Below are 19,578 nucleotides of genomic sequence, written 5' to 3'. Positions count from 1 at the left end.
ATGAGTTGAATAGGCATGAAGATATACTGTGTATCCAAATGAAGGCTTTGATTTAAATTATCATTATTATCTGTTTCATTATTATCTGTTTCATGAGTCATCAAAAAACATGGTATTAAGGATTAATAGAACAGCTGTCATTCCTTAAAACGTAACCTTTGTGCGCATTATTCCTAAAATTTTGCTATACTTTTTCTCCAAGTGAAAATTCATGAGTGCACCAATAGAGTTCAACTTGAAATATCAGTGGAAATTATGCAGGATATGTCTGATAAATACTCTCAAATTTATATAAACAAAACCTTAGATTTAAATTGAAGACAGTGAGCTTACCTTTTTTTTTTTTAATTTCTACTTACATCACTTTTCTAGTGTTTGCCGAAATGCAAAGATCCAGTGTACTTCAGTGACAATAAGAATGAGAAGTAAGTGACATTCTATAAAGTAAAATAAAAACCATAACCCAACCTCCAAACCCAAAACTACACTTTCCATTTGAATTCTCCACTTACTTGTTTTGCATGTTTGTTTTTTCTCTTTATGTGAAAAAGTTACGCATTTTCACTTTGTTCTGTCTTCACTGAGCCTTTTTATTCATAGGGATAGACGTACCCTGAGATTTCTGTCTCAGTAACTACCACCTTTCACACACATTTCTTTTGCCTTTTCTTGATTCATCTAAACCAACAATGTACCTTTCAGGTGCAACAGAATGTTCTTCTAACAAGACATACTTTAACTGCAGTGCATCCCAAGAGCAGACTTCGCAAATGCCTGTACAACTTAGCTGTCATACTCCTCAAATGCATTATGTATGTATGCGGTTTTTCTCCATGTCATGTTTTTGTTATTCTGTATTCTTTAAATGACACAGTACAACACAGAAAGTGCAGTTGTAACTGACACTTTATTTGTCTTTGGTTTAATCTTCCTTTCTTTTCTCACCAATGATACTAGTCTGTTGCCAATTTCATGACGAGTCCCCTTATGGCTTCCCTCTCCTTTTTCTTTTTACTGTGTCTTCAGTAGAGTCGTACCTCCCAAGTGAAATACGATCTGGGTTCTTAGACAATCAAAAAAGAAAAGAAGAACATGAGAAACCTAGAAAGGAAAACCTTGTAAAACTAAATAATATTAGGCTCTTTGGTTATAAATGCAGTTTTTACCAGAGCGCTTCTGAAGAAGTGGAAGAAAAATGCAGTGCTTTTTCATAAAATAACAATTTCTCCTTATATTCCTTAGTTGCAGGCAGAGTGTGTTTCGGGCTGCGTGTGTTCTAAAGGTCTATATGATGATGGGAAAGGGGGCTGTGTTGAGCAGAAGGACTGCCCATGCGTTCATAACAGCCAGTGGTATTCTCCTGGACAGAAGATAACAGTGGACTGCAACAACTGGTAAGTTGTAATTTTGTACTCTCTTCTAGAATGTATTCTATGCAATAAATTAATAGTACTGTCTAGGCTTATGTACTACAGTGGCTGCAATAGCTGCAAGTGTAAACCTTTATTTTCAAGCATGCTTTTTGCTATCTGAGGAAATACAGATTGTGCTGAAAATATTGGGCTAATAGCTACCTCTGTTTTCAGTATGCATCTCTTATTGGGAAAGTGCACTAATTTTTTAAATATACATACTCTCAGATCTAAAAAATGTAGCTGGCCAGAGGTAAAAATCATGTTATAGGCTAAAAAACAGGCTGAAATATTGAAGTTGAGATGTAAGGCACTCTGTAATACTGAAACGGGTATTGTGCACGTTACCATGTTGTATCAGGTAGCTGCTTGGTTTGTTCTGCCATTTTCCAAACGGCACACTCTTGGTGATATCTGAAAATTCAACTCTTCTGCTCTCTTCTAGTACCTGCCAAAATGGGCTTTGGAACTGCACTGAAGATATGTGCTATGGGACTTGTATGATATATGGAAGTGGCCATTATATCACCTTTGATGGAAAATTCTATGACTTTGATGGGAGTTGTGAATATGTGGCTACTCAGGTAATGCTCATCAGTAGGGCTGAAATGGCATTTGATTGCCTTGAGATCTGCTTTCCTCTTTGGTTTTGTCATTCCTTATTGCCTGCCATCACTGTTCCTGAGGTGTTTACGCATTCTGCCAAGATAAATTCTGTATCTTCAGTGCAGGCAAGCTGTGTGAATGGGTTTTTTTCTGATACAGTGGTCATAAATTGTATGTAACAGGGCTGTTTTATAGTGAGAGCTAACAGCTCATTGTCAGGAGTGGAATAAATCAAAATTCTAAGTTTACAAGACAAAGACGTTTATATTTAAAGATATATTCCTCATTTTGTTTTATTGTCCCACTTGTTTCCCAGGTTTTGCCACACATGAGACTGTATCAACTGTTTATATGTATGCAGAGATGTATGTGTATATGTTCATGAATCTGGAAAAATATATGTATGTAACATTTCACATATGAAGCAGCAGTAATGATTTATACATTGTGGAGATTTAAATGATTGTAATTATTATGACATTGAACTAAAAATTAAATAGACTACCTAATTTTCTTATGCTCATTTTTTTCCTTTTTCAATAGGATTTTTGTGGTGACAAAAATTCCAGCGGCTTGTTCAGTATCATCACAGAGAATGTCCCTTGTGGAACTACAGGAGTCACCTGCTCAAAGGCTATTAAAATGTTTCTAGGGGTGAGTAGTGATGCTTAGTGAGTATATATCAGCATTCTAGTATTTCAAAAAAAGTAATGCTCCAAAGTCACATCCCTAAAATCAGCTATAACAAGTAAAGGTTAGAGGCCCTATGAATTAATCTTTAAAGTTGTAGATTCTCAGATACTGAAACCTCTCTCAAACAAAGGTGCTACACCACTTTCTGTCATCTTGGAAAGTCGTATTGTTACGAATGTCTAATATTTTATCTTATCATAAAAGTTAGTGTTATAATATTTCTCTTCTTATCTTTCAGAAAACTGAACTGAAATTGGAGAACAAAGATTATAAAGAAATTCAACGAGATGTTGGTGATGATGTGCAGTATTGGAACAGGACAGTAGGCCTCTACCTCGTTATTGAGGCTAGCAATGGTGTGATGCTTATTTGGGATAAGAAGACTACTCTTTTCATCAAGCTGAGCCCTGATTACAAAGTTAGGAGCTGTCTGTCTTTTTCTGAAGTAGTAGTATGAATAGATAAATGAGATAAGGAAACATAAATGTTCTTTTATTCTGACTCCAGAATAATGAATAATAATTATATTAATAATTAATGATTAACATTATTATATTATTAATATTAATATTATCATAATGAAACATTATAATAACAAAAATAATTAATTCTTACATCATCTGCACATTGATGAATAACTTGCATTATTACTATCACAGCTTGCTGCATTTGTGACACTTGCAGAGGTGCTACTGGGGTTCCTTACTGTCCATCACAATGCATTGCAGAGGATGCATAGAATGTGATTGCAATAAAGCCGAACGTCTAAGGCATTCTGAGTTTGTGAATATTAAAAGCCAAGCATCCAAAGTAATTTAAGGGATGCAGACTGACTGTACATGCACTTGGAAACCTGCATGGAATCTCAGCCCTGAGTTAAAACCGAACTCCCTATGCAATGTATGGAGATGGTTCTGATTACTGAAAATCAGCATGCTGAATTATAGAGTACTGAATTCATTGGGCTGAATGAGGAGGTGTGGGGTTGTATAAACAGGGACATACTGTTGATGTACCTTAAATAGCACTACCAAAAATTCACTATTCTGGGTAAGTTGCTAAATTCTTTCTTTTGGGAAAAATGAGTCCCTGTCATTTTTCTTCCATGGATAAAGAAATGGTGTTAGAAGCTTTTAATAAAAACAGTTTTGAGCAGAATGAAATTCCCTCAGGCTTGTATTAATAGCTGAGTTATGATAAATTGTGAAGAATGGAAAATAAGTTAATTCTTCTCATCTGAAGGAGGCTTAGCCACTCTTTAGTATTATAAATTGGGTGAAGGGCTGCCACAGAGACATGGAAATACACTAGATATAATTGGTTTCAAGGGGGGAAGACATGGCAGCTGAGTAGTTTGCTGAGTACACAGACGAATAAGGAGTTTATTTCTGTACAGATGATTTGGAAGTAAAGATGAAAATACATCATTTACACGGAGACTCAGTTGTCCTTTTTAATGTCATTGTTTTGCTCTTACTTCACTAGAGTCTGTTTCTCACTTCCATGGTTTGTTTAAAAGCTGTGAATATGTTAATTTTCTTTTTCAGGGCAAAGTGTGTGGTCTGTGTGGCAACTTTGATGACAAGTCTAACAATGACTTTACAACAAGGAGTGGGCTGCAGGAGACTAGTGGTCTGAAGTTTGGGAATTCCTGGAAACAGTCTTCCATGTGCCCAGATGTCACACAAGAGATTAAGCCCTGTGAAGTGAAACAACATCGGAAGTCCTGGGCAGAGAAAGAATGCAGCATCATCCGGAGTGAAGTCTTTGAAATTTGTCACTCCAAGGTTTGTAGAGGGCAGTAAGTGATGGGACAGCACAGTGCATTTCTGTTACTGCAGAAGCAGAGAGATCATCAGAAATTAATGAAGAGATGGTTAAATAGAGCGATCTTCAGTTAAGTCTTCAGTACAGCTACAGGTGCCAGCACATTTCAGCTAGCCTTAGTCAAAGTTGACTAAGTATCTGTGGCAATGGGACTGTAGCAGTAGTGGTGCCAGCCCCAGCTGTACAAGCCTATATTCATCACCACAGTTCACTGCTACTGCTGTGCAAGCTAGCTTCATAAATCTAGCCTGAATAGGTCTGTGTGCTGCAGTTGCACCATCTCTTGTTGAGAGACTGTCACTACTGTAAGTTCTGAAAGGCCTTGCAATCATCAGACCCATCTTCTGACAGAAATGCATACTATATTTGAAACATGGCTGTTGAAGAGACCACTGCTCCTTCTAATATTCAACCCACAGAAGGGATCTTAGCTGCTAGTACTGTGCCTCCAAATTGCCATAGCATGCAATATGTCAGGCCCACAGCTTCCAGAACACAGTGCACAGAGAGCACTCCTCTCTATTTCTTGTCTCTTTCCTGATGTATGGTAATATTAACAACAGCTTGTTCTTAAGTCACAGTGAAAAAGTCACAAAGAATTATTAATTAATATTTAACTTAGAATCATAGAATCATTTAGGCTGGAAAAGACCTTTAAGATCATTGAGTCCAACTGTTAATCTAGCACTGCCAAGTCCACCAATAAACCATGTCCCTAAGCGCCCCATCTACACGTCTTTTAAATACCCCCGGGCATGGTGACTCAACCACTTCCCTGGACAGCCTCTTCCAATGCTTGATAACCCTTTCGGTGAAGAAATTTTTCCTAATATCTAATCTAAACCTCCCCTGGCTCAACTTGCAACCATTTCCTCTCATCCTCTCACTTCTTACTTGAGAGAAGAGACCAACACCCACCTCGCTACAACCTCCTTTCAGGTAGTTGTAGAGAGTGGTAAGGTCTCCCTTCAGCCTCCTCTTCTCCACACTAAACAACCCCAGTTCCCTCAGCTGCTCCTGATAAGACTTGTTCCCTAGACCCTTCACCAGCTTCACTGCCCTTCTCTGGACATGCTCCAGCACCTCAATGTCTTTCTTGTACTGAGGGCCCAAAACTGGACACAGTATTCCAGGTGCGGCCTCACCAGTGCCGCATACAGGGAGACAATCACCTCCCTGCTCCTGCTGGCCACACCATTCCTGACACAAGCCAGGATGCTGTTGGCCTTCTTGGCCACCTGGGCACACTGCTGGCTCATGTTCAGCCGGCTGTCAGCCAGCACCCCCAGGTCCTTTTCTGCCAGGCAGCTTTCCAGCCACTCTTCCCCAAGCCTGTAGCCTTTCATGGGGTTGTTCAATATGTGTTTCTATGTTGATACCTTCAGCAGCTAAAATCCAGTCTAAGTTTCTCCTCTTTCAGTCCCAAGCAAAAAAGTGGAAAAGTTTTGCTAATGTGTCATTGGATAAACTCCAAAAACTGGCAAACACAAAATTCTCTGCTTGATATTTGCTGTGAAGTGTAGTCTTTCTGATATTGTTCACCACTTGGTTGGCAAAGGTTGCTGGAATATGAGACTTCATTGGCATCAATCCAGCTTGGTTTTGAGAGCAGTAAAATGGAACTCTGTTAGAAAATGTGGGCACTGCCAAGGGCTCTTATTTTATTCTTTCAGTCATAGCAAATTATGAAGGTGCTATATTACTTTAAGTCTATTATTATCCAAAATATATTAAGCAGCTTTAAACCTATAATGTTTGTTTGTGATTTGGTAATTCTTAGAAACAGTCTCATTCCTGCCCAGCTCAATTCCCATATCTCAAGAGATCTCTCGGGCTTACTAGATTGAAAACCAGTTTGGAGATGAACTGGGGCATCATTTCTTTCCCCAACAGGTGGACCCACGTCCTTTCTATGACGCTTGTGTTCATGATGCCTGCTCTTGTGACAGTGGTGGAGATTGTGAGTGCTTCTGTTCTGCAGTTGCTGCATATGCTCAAGAATGTATCAAGGCTCAGGCCTGTGTTTTCTGGAGAACTCCTGATATATGCCGTGAGTAACAGTTAAACACAACTGTATCTTTCTGGCTGCTGTCAGAAAGCCTATCAAATAAAACATTAATACTATCACTGCAAGGTCATGCTGGCTATGCGATGCAATTTATTTTCACAGCATGTCAGGGAACAAACAGAACTAGTAAATCTGTATATTTCAATTATCTTTCATTCAGCCTGGCTTCTTTCCTTTTCCTTTTCCTTTTCCTTTTCCTTTTCCTTTTCCTTTTCCTTTTCCTTTTCCTTTTCCTTTTCCTTTTCCTTTTCCTTTTCCTTTTCCTTTTCCTTTTCCTTTTCCTTTTCCTTTTCCTTTTCCTTTTCCTTTTCCTTTTCCTTTTCCTTTTCCTTTTCCTTTTTCTTTTTCTTTTCCTTTTTTCTTTCTCTCTTTTTTTTTTTTTTTATTAATGCTAGGTTTCAAGTCATCCTTCCATTTTGCTTGATAATTGGTGAACTGTAACTCCTGTTATCTTTCTCCTCTCTTGTTTTTTCAAATTATTCACAATCTGATTTTAGTAAAAGTATATAGCAGTACTCCTGTGTAGATGAATCTAATCAGTATTGAGTATATTAAGCAGTGTCTATTAGTGGTGCTAATGCTTATACCAATACATCATAAAATAATGCAAAATAATATTTAAATTAATATTTCCCCCAAAAGTGATCAAAACAAAATTTTGAGATTCCAAGTGGCAGAAATGTAATTTTTTTTAATTTTAAACATTCATTCTGATTCAGAATTAAGGCTAGTTGTAGTTTTTAAGTGTAAGAAGTCAGTGAAACAGAGGTTGTAAGTTTCAGTCAGCTCTGATATGTAAGTTTGTAAAAGCTCCTTCCTCTGTCCATAGTGACCTAAGCTGAATTCTGTTTTCAGTTGTATCCATAATGTCTCACATGCTTGCTCTTGGCCTGTTGGAGGTGACTCTCAGCACATGTGATACAGCAACGTAGAACTATTTTGAATATGCTGCAAGAGTTTTTAGGAGCTTGCTAGCAGCTAGGGAAGAAAAATACTCTCAGAAATTTACCCTTAATTTTAAATGAAAATCAACACTAATTCTTTAATTTTTCTGTGATTTGAATCAAACATTTTCACCCTGCGGCTTGAGTGTTTAATATGAAAATCTTGGACCCCAGAGTTTTGACCCCAAATTTTGATGTACCCTATCTTTTAGTAAAAGAAAGTCCAGGTCCTATACCTCAAGAGAAATTTTGCTGGCTTAACATGTAGATTCATTTAGCTTATACCTTTAAAGACCTGATCAGAGCTGCATTCTGGCAACCATGTTTTTAATCAGCTTCTCTTTTTTCTCATCAGCGATATTTTGTGACTACTACAACCCTCGTAATGAGTGTGACTGGCACTATGAGCCTTGTGGCAGTAATATCACAACCTGCAGGATGATTAATAATGTCAGCACCAACTTTTCAGTACCATACCTGGAAGGTAATAAGTTCCTTGCCATTTTTGTGTTTTATTTCATATAACTTTGTCTGGGTATCATTTAATGAATATGGAATAGCCAGTCAGCTTGACAAGACGTTCCTAAATCTGTTATGTTGAATCTGTCTCCAGTCTTACATAAATGTTTCCCATAATGTAATTTATTATTTGTTATCATCAGTGGGTGATAGTTACATTGCTGTCAGCCATAAAATAGGTCTCTGCTTGGTTAATATCCCGAAACATGCAAGGTTATTACACCATTGTTATTTTGCATCCCATCCTAAGGGCATTTCAAGAGAAGGAAAACCTTTTACATGGCAAAGAAACAAGTTACTGATAGTTGGGGTTTTTTAACCTAATCATTCTTTATGCATCAGATCCATCTTGACTTTATTTGATTAATGTGCAGCATCCTTCTATCTTTACGATGGAAAATATCTTAGATATCAGACACATTGATGCTGCTATATATTGGATCCTTAATGGAGACCACAAAATGTTGTCAGAGGGCTACTGGGGACTACCTCCATTTTTAGTGTATTTCATTTGCAGTTTTCGTTTAGGCTTTAAGACCAAGCTGTGAGGCTAAAACAGGTTATTCTGTGTTCCATCACACTTAGAAGATGCATAAGCCATTTAAATCCCATTGAACCCCTCAAAGTATGTAGAGATACAATATTAGTAGGTGAAAGTCCTTGTGCTTGAAAGGAATTTTACATTATGGGGACTGCAATGATCCAGAATGCAAATGACTTTACAAATATCTTCTGTTTTACCGCATGATAAAGTTGGAAAAAACAGCCATGTGTTTGGCCACACAGTCTTTTTGGTCTGGACTGGAAGCAGTTATCTCCAGTTTAGGGATTGGAAAGAACTGCCCAGAGTTTGACTTTGCTATTTTAATCCTTGAACTGCTGGTTTTGTCAAGAAAACGAACAAACAAACAAAAAAACCCCACCCCAAACCCAAAACCTAAACAAAATATTTGAAGAAAAAAAAGTTAACACTGTGTTTTGAAATAGATTATCTCTTAGACTATTAGAAAGATTTGTAAAGTGTCAGAAGGCAGATTATTATATATCTAATTATCTTTCTAAATTATTTTTGGCTTTTATCTTCAGTGGAAATACAGAGCACACCTACTTTTGTTGGGACATCTTTAGTACAGTCTGGCAGCGTGAAGTGACTTTCAAGTACCATTAATTACATGATCATTCAGTTTATAGGCTATTTAGAGCTCCAGTACAGTATAAAGAGGACTTTATGTAATTAAGAATTGAATTTTATGAGAGTTTATTTGGAAGCAAGACAGAGTAATTTTTTAAAAGTGTATTTACATGAAAAATGCAATGAGAATTGACAGACAATTAATCCCTTGCAGGTACGGTTTGGGTCACTGGCCAAGGGTATGGAAAAATGCAGATAAATTATCTATTTGGGTTGGAGGTACCTGGTCTATTAAAGGCACATAAACAAGGTTCCAATAAATGTAGTGAAAAATCTGTTTGTTAAAGAATCCTCTTCCATATTCTTCACAAAAGTGTTATTGATATAGTGATCACCTATCAATATCTGTAGAAAAATTGGGATGTTTCTTTGTCTTAAAATTACTAGCTGCCCTTAGAAATTAATGTAAATTAGAGGTTTCTCCAAAACGTGAACTAGGAAAAAACAACTTCCCTAGTTTTCATGACTAAGCGCTTATTTAATCCTCTTCATCTCAGTATTATCAATGAGAATTGTTTGATTTAAGTCTTTTGGAAAGACTAATTGTCCAGGGATTAATTTGAATCAGAGATTTTGTATTTGTTTCACTATGCTTGATTCAGTGAGAATCATTTACCTTCAGAAAGTATCTTATCATTGAGTTAACTCTTTATACTTTTTCTTCATCCTGTATACTGTTCTACCTGTCATCAACAGGTTGCTACCCCAGATGCCCTAAGGACAAGCCTGTTTATAATGAAGAGACAAAGAAATGTGTGTCTGAAGATTACTGTCCATGCTACGTCAATGGAATTCCTTTTCTCCCTGGGAATGAAATACCTACAGAAGAGAACTGTACAAAATGGTATATAAAAAATGCAAAACGAATTGCATTAATTCAGGAAAGAATTTATATATGCTGAGACCCTCATTTACTTTACTGGGCGTCAAGCAATAGAGACACAACTTCAGCTGAAGAGCTGGTATATTCTAGCATTTATCTGTACAAATCAGAGGAACAATGCTGTTTATTCCAGTTGAGACTTAAACTCAAAAAATGCTGCACTTACAATATGTATGGTTTCTAAACTTTTAATTCATAATTTTCCAAAGCCATGATAATCCAGATTTCAGGTCGATAGTGTCGTTATAGTAAGTGCATTAGCAAATTCATTAAATATACTTTTTCAAGGCTCATAAATGGTATATTGGCATGAAACCTGTGTGTGTCTCTAGAACATTTTGATTCTCATGGCTCTTTGGGAAGAGAGGGGCTACTCTGCCTTGCATTCTCACTTAAAACTGGGATTTCAAAATCACTGTAATCTGAAATGATCTGTACTAGCCCTGAAAGTGATAGCTGAATCGTCAAAAAATGCTCATTCCTAGAGCCTTGCTAATGGTAGCACTGGCATCTATGACTTCACATGGTGATCAGAGACATAAACCCCCTGATCTAGCTCTGAAAAACAGTTATTATTGCACCATTGCAACTTGCAACACAAAGTGGTTCATGATAGTTTTAAGATGTTGTGCTTAAAGAATAAAAGTGATGACTTGGTTTGAATGAAATAATGATAGGCAATATTGGAAAATATTGCACCCAGAAAAATATCCAGTAGTATGAATGAAGATCAAATGACAAATGTCTGTATTTCTGTGCTCTTGGCTCTGCTAACGGGTGCAATAAAACATCTGCAACATTTTAATTTTTGAAAATTTTGTTTTTAGTGTCTGTGGCCTCTCAGGATTCATAAATTGTACACAAGTTACAGGTAAATAATGTTCGGGTTTTTCTACAAATAAAAAGAAAAAAATGCATAGAACTGCTATGTCTGTCTCTACAAGAGACTTAGTACTCATTTGGAATATTTCTTTCCAGTGCAAGTGAAAGTTGTGGCCAAAGAAATTTGGGCAGCACTTTTGTTGAACCTTGCTGTTAGTACTTCTTGTTCAACCTTTTTCTCATGTCCCTTTATTCTTTCTCCCCATGTCCCATATCCAAACTAATGGATTTCACTACAAGAGTTTGCACTCCCAGAACATGCAGTATTATAGAAAAGTGTCAGAGAGTAAATTACTATTGTTATTTCTCTCAGAATATCTTAAAACCTGGTTGGTAAGTCTGTTCTTCCAAGCGTTTTATGCAGGGCTTTATTAAATATGTTTTAATGCTCCTCTAAATGTAAGGATAAATTAGTGCGAAGTATTAGATCCAGGTATAGGTCTGAAAGGAGCATACATGACATATAAATGCTTACTCGTCCATAAGTATTTTGCCTTCATCTCTTACCTGGTAGTAGAAAAATTGCACAGTAAAGCTCTTTCTTGCAGGGTGTCCTTGTTTCATCAATGGAACACGTTATGAAGTGAATACAACTGTGGGACAAATACAGGATGGCAACATATGTATAGGATACATTTGTGCAGAAAATGGTTCTATAGTTGTTGGAAGTACTTATCCTTGTCCAACACCTGGTGCACCTACAACCATTTCAACCTCCTCTCCTACCAGTACTATTACCACCACAGGTAAATCTTCAACAGAGATGTGCATCTAAAATTATTTTCTTTAAGAAAAATACTTTAAAGATAGAATGTACCAGTATATGGGCTTATAGTTGATACAGATGGAGTTATTCTTGTGAATAGTTTTATCACACTACACTAAGAAACATTTTTAACACTTTGAGTTGATTTACTTCTCATGGAAGAAATTGTAACTATAAATGTACAGGGTACCTTCCTAATTCTGAAAAACATGTTAGCATCTCAATATCCTGTTGGGATAGTAGAAATTGTCTCAGTAGGCTCAGCAAAAAAATATAATTAAGATATTTAAAACTACTATTATATTTTTTCTAAAGCTTGCAGATGATGGAGTAATCTCTTTTTTCTATTTCAGTTACCACTACAAGCTCTCCAGCAACTTCAAGTAAGTTTTAAATACAAAACTAAATTGTTAAAAAAATGTCCAAGGAACATTTAAAGGAAGAGAAAATTAAAGACTGCCATTACAGAAAAATATGTTTAAAACAAAAATAAATAATTTTTTTAAAATTGCAAAAATGTGGCAAGTATAAAGAGAAGAAAGACCTTTGAAGGCTTCAGCTTGGTGATTTTATTTTGATGCAAAGCTTCCTGTTAAAAAAACTGGTAATATAGAACCAATTTTAGAACTCTCTCTCTTGGAAAAATGTCAAGTTGCAATGCATTGCTCTAGTCCTTAATGGAATAGAATACAAAATTAATCTTCTTGGAATGTTCTCTGTAAACTCAGATGCTGAATCTCTGTCTTTTCTTGCAGCTCCATGCTTTGAATTAATCTGTTCTTGGACTGAGTGGTTTGATGTTAGTAACCCTGACAAAGATGATGGTGACTATGAAACCTACAATAAAATAAGAAAAGAACATGGAAGCAAAATATGTGAAGCTCCTGAAAAAATTGAATGCAGGGCTAAAGATAAACCTGATGTGAGCTTAGAGGAACTTGGCCAGAAAGTAGAGTGTAATATTGCATATGGACTAATCTGTAAAAATGAGGAGCAAGATGCAACTATATGGCGACTTTGCTATAATTATGAAATCAGGGTAAATTGTTGTCAGCAGCATCCAATACCTTGTGGGACAAGTACACCGAGTCCAACACCAACTGCAACTTCAACCACCACCAGCACGACAGTACCCATCACCACTACAGTCAGGCAGACAACAGCAATTACCACCACGCCCATACCCACCCCAACCATTACAAATGAATTCACACCATCAGTCACCACCCCAGTAACTTCAACCTTTTCAGGTATTTAACAGACCAATACTCTCTGCTCTTGCTTTGCCATAGGAGAAATAAAGGGCTGTTGGCTACTAAAGGCATGTCGTCTCCATAGCAGATATTGAGCTGGCAGGAAGTCTTACTTATGCTGGTTTGGAGCTCTAAGTTTCTGCTGGAGAGGAGATTCCCAGAAGGACCCATTGTGTGAGAATAGAGTAGGCCTTGATTTAGAGTACCATCATTTTAGGCATTGCCTGTGTGGCACTGTGCAGAATTCCTTCCCTTTCTCCTCCTGCTTTCCCTCTGTTAGTGCTAACATTTGCCTATGGTTATAGATCTAGGAAGGAAGGATTTCCATGGCAGGCTTTCAGGAACAGTTTCACTCTGCAGGCTGTCACTTGCTGTGAACTGTGGTCTTTGGCTGCTGAGATCCGCTACTATTCTGTGAACCTCTTCATCAGGCTGACAATGCACTGAAGGGAAATTACATGACAATCAGGCAGGAACATATTCCTGCACATACTTTCTTCCCAGACCACAGCTTCCTCTCTCAGTTCTTACGCCATGAGACAGCAAGGTGTTCTAAGTAATAAGGCAGAGATAGAAAGCTTCACAGAGCCTTACTCCTCCTCACTTCTTACCTGTTGGTAGGTACTTTTGATTTAGTGAGAAGCACATTACAGCAAAATCCCTAGTCTCTTTGCCAGGAAAGGATTGTCATGACCCTGTCTGTGCACTAATTTGGAACTAGTCTGCTTTCTGGGGCCACAAAGGAAGGCCTCATCATATAGGCCTTTAGTATGGTAACAGTGGGCTGACCACTATCGGATTGTGGCAGATGCCTAATGTGTAACTTATGTTCAGTGCATATTGTGTCTTTCTCACGCACCTTGCACCTTTGTTTTCTCTGTTCCTGCATTTTCTAACAGCCCCACATTCATCCACAATGAGCACAGTGCCCGCTCCATCCGTATCGATAACCACTCCCACGATAACGCCATCGGAGCCTCTCAGCAGCACGTCCACCACCACAATGCCCACCAGCAGCACCCCGGTGACAACGACAACTGTTCCTGGCACATCAACACCCACCCCAACTACTGCAAGCACATCCATGCCCACACCAACATACACCACCACCCTAACACCTCCAGGTACTTGTCTGATTTGTGTTCTTGTGTGTTGCCATGCTGCAGGAGAAATGAACACCCGTGAGCACCTTGACTTGTACCTTCTGTATAGGATCATGGGTGGGAGTAAATGTTCTGTGTTCCCCAAAGTGACACGTGCCCAAAGCTAGCCCTTGCCCTGGCTGTTTCAAAAGTGAGGAGGGTGCAGAGCTCCTGGGTAGGTCTTACATTCCCTGACTCAGCAGGGCTCCAAGGAGGTTTTTCATGTTGGTGCCTCTAGCAAGCTTAGTTACTGAAGTGATGGGAAGCCTAGGTTTGTTGTGGCCAAAGTTGGCAAACTGGTGTAGCAGTGCCTGAGGGAGCGTGCGCAGTGGATGTCCAAAGCACCACAGGTTGTTCTCCAGCTGTCTGCACGCCGCTGGAAAGCAAGCCGATATTTTGGCAGCCATGCGAGAGCCCCTAACGTCCCAGTGAATCAGCCTCTGTGACAGTACACCATCTGTTCCTGTATTTCCTTCTGAACATGAAGGGGTTTGCCTGTCCTCACCCAAATGTGAATTAATTTTAGTTGAAGGACTGTCCCTGCGGACTGTGTGGGCAGAAGCAGCATGTCTTACTTCCTCCTATCCTCCAGCATTGTGACTGCACTCTTACTATGTAGGCAGTGCTTCTCTATCCACCATGTGTGTCTTACATCGTGCTGTAAAAACAGAAACAGATGGCTCTGAGGCTGGCCTCTGAGTATCATGAACAATTTATAAATGCTAATCAAAAACTATTTTAAAGGAGCCTGCATTAGGGCCCATAATGAAACCTGGCTAGGTCACGTGAGAAGGAAAAAGCAGAAAAGTGAATTTGGGGTTCCTAACATGGCAAAATAGCGGGTGGGTGAGCAGTCTAAAAGGCCTGGGGGTTAGGTATGGCACACAGATTGCTCCAGCAGCTGCTCAGTTTCAGTGGAATCAAATGACTCTGAGGATAATCAGTGCTGGTATGAACGAGCTACATGAAGTAGCACAGGGAACAGTGATCTGTCTGTAGAACGACAGCAATACAGAATTAACCAAAGAGTTCACCAATCACCTCAATGAGTTCCCCTGGGTTTAGGACTGCTGAACTCTTCCCTGCAGTATAAAGTTTTAACACTACAGGCAGCTGTTCCATCCCACACTGATCGTCGGTGAAGTGTTTACGTTGATGACTCCCATGCAAGATGTAGGAGATTTTCCTAATAATCCCTCTGTTTCTGTTATGCAAAAGCCATTAATAAAACCGATTCTGCTTTATTCCTGTCTAAATACCCTATGCTTAGGTTTGTTGAATTTCATTTGCTTATTAGAAAATGAAATGAAGTTATAAACAAATGCAGTTTGCCTACTTAAAATGAAATGCTGTGTTTTCTCCCTGTGTTAAAGAGGGTACATCACCTGCATCGGGAACACCGACAAAGACCAGTACTACAGTTACTCCATCAGGTACCGCACTGCCAACAACTAGAACGACGGAAGTAGAAAGTACAGTGTCTACCGTGGGCACCACTGTTCAACAGTCCACACCGTCGGTATCAACAAGTGCACCGATAGTCACCACCTCTGGAGTCACTGAAACAGGATCCACCACCAAAACCACCCCTTTTGTCTCCACATCCTCAAGCCCCTCTCCCCAGAGCACCACACTAGTCACGGCACCACCTAGCCACGAGACCACTACCACCGGGACTCGGAGCCCTTCAACAACAGCGCCTACCACCACCATCAGCACCACAACCTCAGGACCACCCTCCACACAGCCTCCATCCATCACTACTGGGACACTGACACCAGGGTCAACAAGTGCACCGATAGTCACCACCTCTGGAGTCACTGAAACAGGATCCACCACCAAAACCACCCCTTTTGTCTCCACATCCTCAAGCCCCTCTCCCCAGAGCACCACACTAGTCACGGCACCACCTAGCCACGAGACCACTACCACCGGGACTCGGAGCCCTTCAACAACAGCGCCTACCACCACCATCAGCACCACAACCTCAGGACCACCCTCCACACAGCCTCCATCCATCACTACTGGATCACTGACACCAGGGTCAACAAGCGCACCGATAGTCACCACCTCTGGAGTCACTGAAACAGGATCCACCACCAAAACCACCCCTTTTGTCTCCACATCCTCAAGCCCCTCTCCCCAGAGCACCACACGAGTAACGGCACCACCTAGCCACGAGACCACTACCACCGGGACTCGGAGCCCTTCAACAACAGCGCCTACCACCACCATCAGCACCACAACCTCAGGACCACCCTCCACACAGCCTCCATCCATCACTACTGGATCACTGACACCAGGGTCAACAAGTGCACCGATAGTCACCACCTCTGGAGTCACTGAAACAGGATCCACCACCAAAACCACCCCTTTTGTCTCCACATCCTCAAGCCCCTCTCCCCAGAGCACCACACGAGTAACGGCACCACCTAGCCACGAGACCACTACCACCGGGACTCGGAGCCCTACAACAGCATCACTTACCACCACCATCAGCACCACAACCTCAGGACCACCCTCCACACAGCCTCCATCCATCACTACTGGATCACTGACACCAGGGTCAACAAGCACACCGATAGTCACCACCTCTGGAGTCACTGAAACAGGATCCACCACCAAAACCACCCCTTTTGTCTCCACATCCTCAAGCCCCTCTCCCCAGAGCACCACACTAGTCACGGCACCACCTAGCCACGAGACCACTACCACCGGGACTCGGAGCCCTTCAACAACAGCGCCTACCACCACCATCAGCACCACAACCTCAGGACCACCCTCCACACAGCCTCCATCCATCACTACTGGATCACTGACACCAGGGTCAACAAGCGCACCGATAGTCACCACCTCTGGAGTCACTGAAACAGGATCCACCACCAAAACCACCCCTTTTGTCTCCACATCCTCAAGCCCCTCTCCCCAGAGCACCACACGAGTAACGGCACCACCTAGCCACGAGACCACTACCACCAGGACTCGGAGCCCTACAACAGCATCACCTACCACCACCATCAGCACCACAACCTCAGGACCACCCTCCACACAGCCTCCATCCATCACTACTGGGACACTGACACCGGAGTTAACAAGCACACTGATAGTCACCACCTCTGGAGTCACTGAAACAGGATCCACCACCAAAACCACCCCTTTTGTCTCCACATCCTCAAGCCCCTCTCCCCAGAGCACCACACTAGTCACGGCACCACCTAGCCACGAGACCACTACCACCGGGACTCGGAGCCCTTCAACAACAGCGCCTACCACCACCATCAGCACCACAACCTCAGGACCACCCTCCACACAGCCTCCATCCATCACTACTGGGACACTGACACCAGGGTCAACAAGCACACCTGTAACGCACACAGGGTGTCCCTGCGTGTGGACGGACTGGATTGATGTGAGTTACCCAAATAGTTCTGACAGAAACAGTGGTGACTATGAAACCTTTGGGAATATTCTGAAGAACAACCCCTCCTGGGTCTGCGTGAAAGCTGTGGATATTTCATGCAGAGCACAGAAATTCCCTTACATTCCCCTTGCAAATTTAGGGCAGAAAGTGCAATGCAACGTTAACACAGGGCTCATCTGTAACAATAGGGATCAGGTCACAGGAGGTATAATACCGATGCCGGTCTGCCTCAATTATGAGATCCGTGTCTGCTGCCTCCCTGACACGTTAGACTGTACTAGAAGTACCACCACGAGCACCACGACAGCCCCACCTCCGTCCGCAACGAGCACAATGTCCTTTCCACCCATATCGACAACTGCTCCCACACCAACACCATCGGAGCCTCCCAGCAGCACTGCCACCACCACCATGCCCCCCGGAAGCACCACCAGCAGCACCCCGTGGACAACGACAACCGTTTCTGGCACACCAGCACCCACGCCAATTACTGCAAGCACGGGCTCAGCACCACCAATAATCACCAAAACCGCGCTGCCCCCAACTTCAGCACCACTAAGTAATTCTGTGGCTGTGTTGTCTTTTGTTGCCTTGCTATGGGAGAAATCAAGGTTTATTGGCAGCTTAACGTGTGTCTTAATTTTTGTACTCTGAGGGAGTGTAGTTGATGTATGTTTAAAAAAACCCCATAGAATCATAGAATAGCTTCAGTTGGAAGGGACCTTTTTAAAGACCTTTTAGTCCAACCCCCCCTGCTATGGGCAGGGACGTCTTTCACTACATCAGGTTGCTCAGACCCCCATTCAACCTGACCTTGAACGCTTCCAATGCTTGGGCATCTACAGCTTCTCTGGGAAACCTGTTGCAGTGTCTCATCACCCTCATCATAAAAAATTTCTTCCTTATGTCCAGTCTGAGCCTACTCTCTTTCAGTTTAAAACCGTTGCCCCTTGTCCTGTAACTACAGGCCTTGGTAGAAAGTCTCTGTCTTTCTTATAAGCCCCCCTTATATATTGCAAGGCCGCAATAAGGTCTTCCCAGAGCCTTCTCTTCTCCCAGCTGAACAACCCCAACTCTCTCAGCCTCTCTTCATAGGGGAGGTGTTCTAGCCCTCTGGTCATTTTTGTGGGCTTCCTCTGGACCCACTCAAACAGTTTCATGTCTGTCTTGTACTGGGGACCCCCAAGCTGGATGTAGTACTCCAGGTGGGGTCTCACAAGAGTGGAGTAGAGCAGGTCCTGTACTGAGCTCTCTGTTTAGGAGGGAGAGTGCTCAACATGTTTCTTGTTCTCAGTTCCATTCCTTTGATTATCGGGAACATTAGGAGTTTTTTCATCCTGGTCCCTCTGCCCAGCTTAGACAGATACTGAACTGATGGGAAGTTTTGCTTTTGCTGCTGTTGGACCTCGTCCTTCAGCTGGAGAGAATGTACTCTTGCAGGACCCATGGTGTGCAATGGGAGTGGGGCTTGGCTTTGTGGCACTGTCATTTCAGGCACTGTTTGGGTGCAGCTGTGCAGACTTTCTTCCCTTTCTTCTCTTGCATTGCCTCTGTGGCCATTGCTGCCACTCACCTGCAGTCTGGCTGTAGGAAGGAAGGTTTGCCTTGGCAGGGTTTGGGGAAAGCTTTCAGACCACGGGTTGCCCCTTATTATGGACAAAAGCTCTGGGCAGCTGGGTTCTCCCAGCATTCCCATGAGCATTGTTCTCCAGCTGTCTGCACGCCGCTGGAAAGCAAGCCGACATTTTGGCAGCCATGCGAGAGCCCCTAACGTCCCAGTGAATCTGCCTCTGTGACAGTACACCATCTGTTCCTGTATTTCCTTCTGAACATGAAGGGGTTTGCCTGTCCTCACCCAAATGTGAATTAATTTTAGTTGAAGGACTGTCCCTGCGGACTGTGTGGGCAGAAGCAGCATGTCTTACTTCCTCCTATCCTCCAGCATTGTGACTGCACTCTTACTATGTAGG

At 41.4% G+C, this 19,578-nt stretch overlaps 1 protein-coding gene across 1 annotated transcript in view; it reads left to right on the top strand.

Moving 5' to 3' along the window:
- The window catches only part of MUC2 (mucin 2, oligomeric mucus/gel-forming), a 56,603-nt gene that overhangs the window by 16,572 nt on the left and 20,453 nt on the right, over positions 1 to 19,578 (top strand). The window contains exons 17-32 of the mRNA XM_075712437.1: positions 373 to 425; positions 703 to 812; positions 1,243 to 1,394; positions 1,858 to 1,996; positions 2,562 to 2,672; positions 2,950 to 3,129; positions 4,259 to 4,498; positions 6,432 to 6,588; positions 7,906 to 8,034; positions 9,958 to 10,105; positions 10,972 to 11,015; positions 11,575 to 11,772; positions 12,146 to 12,175; positions 12,548 to 13,042; positions 13,945 to 14,169; positions 15,561 to 18,167. Coding sequence (XP_075568552.1) covers positions 373 to 425; positions 703 to 812; positions 1,243 to 1,394; positions 1,858 to 1,996; positions 2,562 to 2,672; positions 2,950 to 3,129; positions 4,259 to 4,498; positions 6,432 to 6,588; positions 7,906 to 8,034; positions 9,958 to 10,105; positions 10,972 to 11,015; positions 11,575 to 11,772; positions 12,146 to 12,175; positions 12,548 to 13,042; positions 13,945 to 14,169; positions 15,561 to 18,167 — 5,018 coding nt within the window. The remainder of the gene's footprint in view (positions 1 to 372; positions 426 to 702; positions 813 to 1,242; positions 1,395 to 1,857; positions 1,997 to 2,561; positions 2,673 to 2,949; positions 3,130 to 4,258; positions 4,499 to 6,431; positions 6,589 to 7,905; positions 8,035 to 9,957; positions 10,106 to 10,971; positions 11,016 to 11,574; positions 11,773 to 12,145; positions 12,176 to 12,547; positions 13,043 to 13,944; positions 14,170 to 15,560; positions 18,168 to 19,578) is intronic.

This window comes from Pelecanus crispus, chromosome 6, assembly GCF_030463565.1.
Source record: "Pelecanus crispus isolate bPelCri1 chromosome 6, bPelCri1.pri, whole genome shotgun sequence".
In the NCBI taxonomy this organism is placed as follows: Eukaryota; Metazoa; Chordata; class Aves; order Pelecaniformes; family Pelecanidae; genus Pelecanus; species Pelecanus crispus.
Note: the sequence above shows the minus strand (reverse complement) of the source record. Positions and strands in the feature narration are given on the sequence as shown.